The sequence below is a fragment of the Cinclus cinclus genome, chromosome 18, assembly GCF_963662255.1.
Source record: "Cinclus cinclus chromosome 18, bCinCin1.1, whole genome shotgun sequence".
Taxonomy (NCBI): domain Eukaryota; kingdom Metazoa; phylum Chordata; class Aves; order Passeriformes; family Cinclidae; genus Cinclus; species Cinclus cinclus.
The window spans coordinates 13,642,567-13,652,461 of NC_085063.1; the positions used below are offsets into that span (position 1 = coordinate 13,642,567).

Sequence of the window (9,895 nt, forward strand, 5' to 3'; positions counted from 1 at the left end):
TCCCCGCATCCCCGGATCCCAGCGGGTCCCATCCCCGCATCCCCGCGTTCCCAGCGGGCGGAGGCGCTGGCGCGGTGCCTTCCCCGCCTCTCCCGAACCCTTTCATGACCCGCCTGCCCCGCGGGCTCCGCGGGCAGGGCCGGGGCAGCCGCCCCACCTCACCCCACCCAGGGCTCCCATTGGCGCGGATGAAAGTCCAGCACCTCGGGCTGCTATAAATGCACCTATGCTCGCCCGGGGACCCGCACCGCGGCCATGGGCGGCTGCAGCATCCTCCTCCTCTTCCTCCGCCGGCTCTCCGGCCGCACCTGCGGCCGCGCTGCGTCCTCGCTGAGCGCTCTGCGGCCGGCGGAGATGCTGCCCGGGCCGCCCAGCTGGCCGCTGATGGGCAGCCTGCCCGACGTGCTCTGGAAAGGGGGGCTCAAGAGGCAGCACGAGACGCTGGTGAGGCGGCGGGGATGGGGAAGAGGCTGAGAACGGGACGGGGAAACAGTGGGATGGGATGAGGATGGAATGGGATGGGATGGAGTGAGGATGAGGATGGGGTGGGATGAGGATGCTGCGCCGAGGAGCTCCCCGCACTCACCGCGGGATTTTTTTTTTTTTTTTTTTTTTTTTCCCCTGCTCCCCAGGCTCAGTACCACCGGAGGTTCGGGAAGATTTTCCGCATGAAGCTGGGCGCGTTCGACTCGGTGCACATCGCTGCGCCCTGCCTGCTGGAGGCTCTGTACCGCAGCGAGAGCGCCTGCCCCCAGCGCCTCGAGATCAAGCCCTGGAAAGCCTATCGCGACTATCGCGGCGAGGGCTACGGGCTTCTCATCCTGTGAGTGGAACCCGCAGCATCCCGGCGGCCCCGGGGGGGTACCGGGAGCGGGTGCGGGGGGTTCCGGAGCCCGGGCCATGCGGCCTCGCCCCCGGGGTGGCTCGGGCTCATCCCCCGGTGGTGCCGTCGGTGCGACGGAGCATCAGCAGAGCGCACGCTGCGGTTTGGGGTTTTGGTTTTTTTTTCCCTGTTTTCATTCTTCTTTGAGCTCTTCGCTGTCGTTGTTTCAATCCAGGGAGGGAAAGGACTGGCAGAGGGTAAGAAGCGCCTTTCAGAAGAAATTAATGAAGCCCGGGGAAGTTGTGAAACTGGATACGACGATCAACGAGGTACCGCGCTCTGAGGAATCCTCTCTCTCTCTCTCTCGCTCTCCCCCCGCTCCCCTGGAAGGCCGGGGAATTGAAGCAGATCCGGTTTATCTGGATGGCTTTATTTACCCCACAGTGACAAAACCATGGCTTCAGACCCAGATCGTTCAGGGAATAGCAAGTGCAAACTGATTTCCAGGGTCTGAGACCACACAGAAACCTGGAGCTGAGACTGTCTCCATAGAAAAATAGGATTATTCCACAAGGATACAGGCTCCTGCGAGCAGCTTCTCCCTGATTTTCCCGCATTCAGTAGTTTTTTTGCCTTTATCCCTTCACTGTTCTGCTGTCCCCTCAGGGAACACCTCTGTCCTTAACCTCTGTGCTGCTGAGGGAGTTTGAGGAGCACCTGTGATAAACACCTTAATCCTCAGTTGTGAAACCCCAGCGCTGTCCGGAGTGAAGGATTGCATCCCTGGGAGGGAAACACAGTTCATGGAGTTGTGTCAAATCCAAACCTTTGTTCACACGGGGGGACGTTAATCTTGTTCAAAGAACAGGGAACAAAAGGATTCCTCTCGTGCAATATTGTTATCTGCTTGAAAGGCAGCTGAAATGCTGAATTACACCGGATTTTTATTAGCTGATGTCATTTTATCCCTTTCTTTTCTCTCTCTTCTCTCCACCATTTAGGTCCTGGAGGACTTTATGTACAGAATAGATGAAATTTGTGACCACAATGGACAGATGGAAGATGTCTATTCAGAATTCAACAAATGGTCTTTTGAAAGTGAGTTGGATTTTGCCTGAGTGTGGTGCACCTGCAATTAAAATATGATCAGGGATGAACGTGGTGGCTGATTACTGCCAAACCCTCAGCTATAATATCATGGAAAGAGAGTTGCAGAACAGCCAGGGACTCTGTGCAAAATTCATCAGCACAAATATAAATTTCTGCATGGCTTGTAAAAATTCAAACTTTTCACTGGTTTGCAAATCAAAAAACAGGGGGGATTATGGTTCGTTTATCTAGAGTGGGATCAGATAACACACAGCCTTTTTTGTCCATCTGATATTTGTTAATTATCAGCAGTGCAGGATCAATGAAATATTCCAATAACAGAGTGTTGGCTGTAGGCAAAGATTGGAAAATCCCATTTCCAATGTTTGCTTTGGGATCGAGAAGCGCTGGAATGATTTACCAAAGCAGAACCTCATCCTTAAAAAACCTTTCAGAATACACTGAGGAATCTGCCAGGAATGGCACAGGGCAGAAAGTGGCTCAGTGATTACCAAAAAATAGGAAAAAAAAAGGGATGTAGTGACTGAAGCAGCTCTGCCAGATCTGACTGCTCTTGGCTGGCTCCTCTCAGCAGCCTCTGGACTGAGCTCCTCAAGTGTTTTGTTTTTTTCCACTGCCAGTGGTGATGGCTGCTTTTGGAAAGGGAGAACTAGGAAATGACAGCTTGAAAAGAAAGGGGAAAGAAGGACGAGTGGAAAGTGGTGGAGTGTGGGATGCTGCCGGTGTTTGTGAGTGGTTTGTGGCTGTGGAAAGGAGAAGGGAATGCTGTGGCAGAAGGCTCTTCAAACCCTCTTCTCCTGCCACTCAGCTTTCTTCAGTAAAGTCACCAAATGTCCAGTTGTGCTGCTCATGAGGGGATCAGTGGCATTCCTAATTTGTGCAGAAATTTTGCTGTAAAGGCCCCTGAGCTGGAAACCCTGGTTGGGGCCGAGGCAAACAAGCAGGAGGTGTTTTACAAGTGCTGCTCTGACTGATCTGTATCAAGGAATGCTTTCAGAAGGCTCATCCAAGTCATTCCTTGACGATAAATGATGCATCCCACACACCCTTCGGTTTATAAATTTAATTAAAACATTGCCTAACGACAGGTATCTGTCTGGTGCTGTATGGAAAGAGGTTTGGCCTCCTGAAGCAGGATGTAGAAGAAGAAAGTCTGAACTTCATCAAGGCTGTAAAAACGGTACGGAACAGTCTCTCCTGGGGCTGCGAGGACTTTCTACCCCGCTGTTAATGACAGGCAGCAGATTAAAGGGAAAAGCAGCTCAGGCTTCTGTGCTACGTGTCCAAAACATGCCCAGCTAATCCCGAGCTTCTGGCTCCTTTGTGGAACACCTCAGTGTGACTGGCGAAATGCTGAGTGGCCGTCGGGGCAGTGCTGCAGGGAGAGCTGTCAGCTTGGCTGGTGCCTCTGCTCCCCTGGGCCGTGCTGCATCCTGCAGGGTGGCACTGCTGCTCCGGGTGGGGCTGTGCAAACCCCGGCGTTTGGCCTTTTTGGGGCTCTGGGGTACAAACCTGCCTCGTTTCACTCCTCACACAAGGGCAGCCAGCCCTGCTCAGCCTTCAGCTCATCTGTGCTCTAGGGGGAGAGAGGCACTGCCCAAAAATACCAAAAATGCCACCCCAACAGCTGCCTCAAATCAATAGGATGCATTCCCTACTGAGGAAGCTCCTGGCTGTCCCTAATTTTTTACCTGGAGATGCCCTAAGTAGACTGGGACCCATCCTCTCTGTCCAGGATGGAAAATCCACTGGAATTTTGCTTTCCTGACAATTTCCCCCTGCTCTCCAGCCTGGTATTGTTGAGGGATTGCAAGTGGCTGCATTAAAGAGATTAAAGAGAGGTTTCCCCACTCTTCCCCCACAGATGATGGCCACTTTTGGGATGATGATGGTGACCCCCGTGGAGCTGCACAAGGGGCTCAACACCAAAGTCTGGCAAGCTCACACCAAAGCATGGGATGATATATTTAAAACAGGTCATTATTCAAGCCTAATTTATCTCCTTGCCTTCTATCTCTGTCTTCTCCTTGCTGGAATTGATTTTTTCGCTCTTGCTGCTGTCCTGTGCTGCTGTTAATCCCCACCTTCAGCATGGATTAAAAGTTCTTTGCTGTACCTAAATACAGATTTATTCTCATGTGGGAGCAGTTTTTAGTGACTAATACCCAGGCTGTGGAGCAATATCCCATTCCCAGGGAAATCCCAGGATTCTGGGAGCCAGCAGTGCCATGGCACCACTTTAATCTGTCATTAAAGTAAATTAAAAATTTATAATCCCTTTAAAGGTGAGGGTATAAATGAAAAGGGACTTCCTTCAAAAAGTCATTTTCTTGAGAAACAAGAATGGTGCATGCAGCAAAAAACTGTTTACTGAAAAATAAAAAAGAATAAATAAATTAAAACTTTCCTGAACAACCTATACAACACAGTTGTATACCTTAAAAGCAGAAGTAATTTAAATAGTAAGGTGCAGTTTGGCTTTTCGACAGCATTTTTTGCCTATTTAAAATGAATTGGCCTTCCAAACTTAAAAATTACTCAAACTCCAGATGTGAAGTTAAGTCTGTATTTTTAATATTTTTAAAATTTCATTAATTTAAACAGTGAGAAGCATAACTTAAGGTTGAGAAAGCTTTTGGAAGGTTTTAACACTGAGATATTTCCCTTGGGTATTTGAGTCCCAAGACACACTCACTCATTTCATTGCTGGTTAGTTTATGGGCTTTAGGAAAGACACTTTCAACCAGTTTCTGCTCAGAAAAAACAGTTTGACATTTTCACTTAAAATGAATAATTCCTTAGAGGAACTGGTTTTAGCAGCTGGGATATGTATGAGCATAATCTGTTTATTTGTATTAAAAAAAAAAACCCAGCATGTCAAAATTTGGCATCTTTGTGCCCTCCCCTGGTAAATCCAAGGTTTACATTTCCCCTCGGGGGCTGTGGGTGCTAAATCCCTTTGATTTTTTAACACCTTGATCCCCTTTGAAAACTCCAGGTAATAAATTTTACACACTCATGTTTGTTTGCTGAATATTTCCCTTAACTTGTCACTGATTTCCTCCCCTAATTTAAGAGAGTAGAATTCCTAAGAGGTCACAGGAGCTCTTCTGCTGAAAAGTGATTTTTGGGACTGAGTTTTTTTGTCTGGAAAGTGAAAACACCATTCTTTATTGACTATAAACCTACTCATTCTTTACCCACTGCTGAAAATAGAGCTCAGCTTGGCACTTGTTTAAAACGCAGCGCGTTTTGCTGTTATTTTTGGGGATTTTTGAGGGATTTCCCGTTCCCTGCCCTCCTCAGCCAAGCACTCCATCGACTGCCGGCTGCAGAAGCACTCGGCCAACCCCCAGGAGGATTTTCTGTGTGACATCTACTCGGGGGGACACCTGTCCAGGAAGGAGCTGGATGCTGCCATTGCAGAGCTGCAGATCGCCGGCGTGGAGACGGTAAAGATGATTTTCCAGGGGTTGAAATTCTTCCCGGTTCCCTCCTGAGCTGCAGATCACTGGAGTGCAGATGGTAAAGCTGATTTTTCCAAGGGTTTAAACTCTTCCCAGTTCCCTCCTGAGCTGCAGATCGCTGAGATGGAGACAGTAAAGCTGATTTTTCCAAGGGTTTTAATTCCTCTCAGTTCCCTCCTGAGCTGCAGATCACTGGGGTGGAGATGGCAATGCTGATTGTTCCAAAGGTTTCAATTCCTCCCAAGTCCTTCCTTACCTGCAGATCACTGGGGTTCAGATGATAAAGCTGATTTTCCAAAGGTTTCAGTTCATCCCAGTTCCCTCCTTATCTGCAGATCACTGGGGTGGAGATGGCAATGCTGATTTTTCCAAAGGTTTAAATTCTTCCCAGTTCCCTCCTCAATGCTGATTTTTCCAAAGGTTTAAATTCTTCCCAGTTCCCTCCTGAGCTGCAGATCACCTGGTGATAAAGCTGATCCATTTTTGCAGATGATAAAGCTGTTTTTCCAAGGGTTTCAATTCCTCCCAGTTCCCTCCTTACCTGCAGATCACTGAGATGGAGATGATAAAGCTGATTTTCCAAGGATTTCAATTCATCCCAATTCCCTCCTTACCTGCAGATCACCAGGTGATAAATCTGATCCATTTTTGCAGATGATAAAGCTGATTTTTCCAAGGGTTTCAATTCATCCCACTTCCCCCCTTCCTTCCACAGCCTGACCCCAGCACACCTGGAAGTGAGTTAATCCTGAAGTGACCACAGTGGCCCAAATGTAAATTGATTTTTACCTGAAATCCCTGTTTTGTTTTGGGGGCTTTTTCCAGAAATCCTTGTATTTTTACCTGCAATCCCTGGATTTTTAATTCTGGAGGACAACTGGGAATGCTCATAAACACTCAGGCGGTCAAAATTCCATCAAGATGTGCCCAGCCATAAACCTTGCTTTGAACTTTGGGCAACTTCTTTCTCCTATCCCTACAAAAGGAGCACTTAACCTTTCTTTTTGCTTTTTTGCAGACAGCCAACAGTTTGCTGTGGGTTCTGTACAACCTTTCCCGCAATCCACACGTCCAGCAGAAGCTTTTCCAGGAAATCCAGAGAGTTTTGGCTGCTCAGGAGAGCCCAAGTGCAGAGAGCCTGAGGAATATGCCTTACCTAAAAGCCTGTCTGAAAGAATCCATGAGGTAAAATTCCCAAATAAATTCCAAAGCAATCACCAAGATTTTTTACCAGCTTCTCTGCACAAGGGAGAAAGAATTTTCCAGCACACAGAATTTTGTTCATCTTGCTGTCTGAGGGAAAAGATGAGGGGTAAAAGAGGAAAATTGCTGGGAATTTAACCCATTGTTCTCTTTCCCTGCAGATTAACCCCATCAGTGCCTTTCACCACTCGCACCATCGACACGGAAATGGTTCTGGGAAATTATGTGCTGCCCAAAGGGGTAAACCAATTAATTCCATCTATTGCGATGTTTTGCCGTTTATTAATTGCCCTTTCAACCACAGAAGTTTGCCCATATTTCAGTTTCAAACTGGCTTTGCTGAAGTACCAGCCCCAGGATAAGGAAGGAGGGATTCACCCCGAGGATTCCCACAAACACAAACCCACACCTGCCTGCACTGCTGTCACACTTAGCCTGAAATAATTCTGATGTGCTATTCCAACAAATAAAATATTTGTCAAATTTCCCCACGATTCTCTGACGAAACCACGACCTTTTCTACGTTTCAGTGAATTTTTTGGGAATTGCACATCCTCTCCCTAGGAAGCTGCTGCGCTGAGTTTTTCCACCCCGCAGCCGCGTCCCTCTGGAGCTGGGGGTTGGTTTGTGACATGGTTCCCTCTCTTGCAGACGGTGCTGATGATCAACAGCCATGCCCTGGGGTGCAGTGAGGAGTATTTCAGGGGCTGGGCTGAGTTCAGACCTGAGCGCTGGCTCCAGAAGGGCTCCATCCATCCCTTCTCCCACGTCCCCTTCGGCCTCGGGAAGAGGATGTGCGTGGGGCGGCGCGTGGCAGAGCTGCAGCTGCACCTGGCCCTCTGCTGGGTAAACACCCCAAAAATGGGAATTTTGGGGCAGGTTTGTTCCTCCAGCTGATGGGAATAGAGCCCAGCACGGTGATGGGGATTTATTCCAGCTGGTCTGTAAATATTCTGTTGGGGACATGGAGTGGGAGCTGGGTAAACACCCCCCAAAAAAGGGGATTTGGGGGCAGGTTTGTTCCTCCAGCTGATGGGATCTAGAGTTCAGCACAGTGATGGGGGTGGTTTTTTTTGTTTTTTTTTTTTATTCCAGCTGGTTCTTAATATCACATTGTGGCCACAGACAGGGAGGTGGGTGAACACCCCCAAAAAAAAGGGAATTTTGGGAGAGTTTTGCTCCTGCACCTGGTGGGATCCAGAGCTCAGTAGAGTGATGGGGATGTTTTATTCCAGCTGGTCTGTAAATGACAGGGAGCTGGGTGAACCCCCCCCCAAAAAAGGGTATTTTTGGGAGGGTTTTGCTCCTGCACCTGGTGGGATCCAGAGCTCAGTAGAGTGATGGGGATGTTTTATTCCAGCTGGTCCGTAAATATCACATTGTGGCCACGGACAGGGAGCCAGTGGAGACGCTGCACTCGGGAATCCTCATCCCCAGCCGGGCGCTGCCCCTCGCCTTCCACCCACGAGGAGGTTGGTGCAGGTGTTTTGGGACCTGATTTGGGTTTTTATTCTGAAACGGGAGTGTAAACAAACAGATATTTGCTCTTTGTTCTCACAGTGCCAGAGCCATCCCAATCCTTTATTTTAACAAATGAAGTGTCGGTATTTTTAACAGGAAATATCCTGTATTTCACACAGCTCTTGGCTCTTGGAGTTAATTTTATGCTCACATTTTCCGTGTGTGATGCAGATCAAAAAGGGGGAACTCAACATATACCCACTGCTGCAGAAAATAACAGCCAGTGTGCTGTTGGAACTTCTCCAATGCATTCCCAGAAGATATTTCCTGGAAAACAACACTGGATCTTCAGCATCTATTTGCAGATTAAGGAGAAGCCTTAGTGAAGGAACAAAACTTCATTTGAGGCAGAAGGACAAAGAAAAAATCGATTTGTAAATAGTCATGCAGTGCTGTAACTTGTATATTTTGAATGTAGAATTTTCTCTCACAAGTTTATACAAATGAGCTAACAAAATAATTTACCTGTGCAACAACCTAAATGAAGAAAACAAATCTCTGATCTAGAATTAAATCCTCCAAGTAGAAATCAATCCTTTCAATCCTGTCAGTACTGGAGAAGATATTTTTTTGCCAGCCAACACCATGGGAAAGAAAAAAAACTCCCAGTATAATCTGAATATTCAGTCCTTTAACTGAAATTTGTTCAGTGCTGTTTGCTTTGACATAATCACTATAAAAAGCCCTTTTTTTTTCTGTTCAATACAGGTTGCAAAAAATAAAGGACAGCGCTGCTGCTGCCTCCTCTTGAAAGAGAGACATCAGGTGTGGAAGTCAAGCTCTGGAGGCTGCAGAAGAAGAAGAAGAAGAAGGGAGGAACTGCACCCCTGAAGGATTGCTGAGCCAGGAACAGCGCCAGGAAAAGCTCCCAGACTGTTTTATTGGGAAAATGTGCTTAAAAGGAGAGAAAAGCACCCCGTGCTTTCACTGAGCTGTGGAAATCCAGGGGTTCAGTGCAGCTGAGGGACTGCACAGGACTTTGTTTAACATCCCAGTCTGGGGAGAGCTGCCTCCAGTTTGGGACCGGTCACAGCTGAACTGGCTCCGGCAGCTCAGAGTGGGAGAGTTTGAGGGAGGGGAGACTGCTCAGTTCTTCTCAGTGCCATGAGAAGGGAGTTGGGAGTCTGGAAAAAGGCTAAAGCAGGGCTGGAAAACCAGGAAAATGAAAGAAATAAATTTCCTTGGCATTCTGCACTGCGTGGGCAGGAGGGAAATCGGGACAAATGCCCCTGACAGGATTTCTTGCTTTGCTGTGAGCAGTTGCAGTCTCGTGCCTCACAAACCCTCTGCTCTTCCCCCTGAATTTCCATCACTCCAGCTCCTGCACAACCTGTTTTATCCCACTTTCGTTGGAAAAACAAAATCTTAGTGGTCTTTCACTGCATGAAAAGGCCTGATCCAGAAATGGAACCACTGGAATCCTATGGGTTCTGCCTCCGAGGAGTGATGGTTATCCTAACAGGATAGTTACATGAGATTAATAACAGAGAATTGTGCTCCCAAGAACAATTCCACAGGAACTGAGGACCCTAAACATTTCCAAGGGGTTTATTTCTCTTGGAGACTGCAATATCTAATATCAAACTGTCACTGCCCTGCATGCAATACTGGATTTTTGCTGTTATGGTCACTGGTTTTACACTTTTGCAGTTTCAAGTACAGCTTTATCTCTATATATGACCCTGAGTTTATTTTTTTTACACACTGAAATTATGCAAGTTCTTAGTATTTGTTGGTCTGCCTCTTGTTTTTCATTTGTCTGTTCTCCTCT

General features: G+C 47.6%; 1 protein-coding gene across 1 annotated transcript; it reads left to right on the forward strand.

Annotated features, from left to right (window-relative positions):
- The first annotated feature begins 255 nt into the window (after positions 1–255).
- On the forward strand, positions 256–8,225 carry LOC134051402 (1,25-dihydroxyvitamin D(3) 24-hydroxylase, mitochondrial). The gene is made up of 11 exons (XM_062505131.1): positions 256–444; positions 633–823; positions 1,059–1,152; positions 1,825–1,921; positions 3,022–3,113; positions 3,798–3,909; positions 5,240–5,385; positions 6,419–6,585; positions 6,765–6,843; positions 7,255–7,449; positions 7,964–8,225. The coding sequence occupies exons 1-11, from the start codon at positions 256–258 to the stop codon at positions 8,099–8,101; spliced, it is 1,500 nt and encodes a 499-aa protein (XP_062361115.1). The 3' UTR covers positions 8,102–8,225.
- The last annotated feature ends 1,670 nt before the right edge of the window (positions 8,226–9,895 follow it).

Excerpts from the sequence above, each read along its gene's own strand:
- LOC134051402 (XM_062505131.1), top strand. The coding sequence starts at position 256 with ATGGGCGGCTGCAGCATCCTCCTCCTCTTCCTCCGCCGGCTCTCCGGC. Across the intron at positions 824-1,058 it reads GGCTACGGGCTTCTCATCCT|GGAGGGAAAGGACTGGCAGA; the intron begins GTGAGTGGAACC and ends GTTTCAATCCAG. Across the intron at positions 3,114-3,797 it reads TCATCAAGGCTGTAAAAACG|ATGATGGCCACTTTTGGGAT; the intron begins GTACGGAACAGT and ends CTTCCCCCACAG.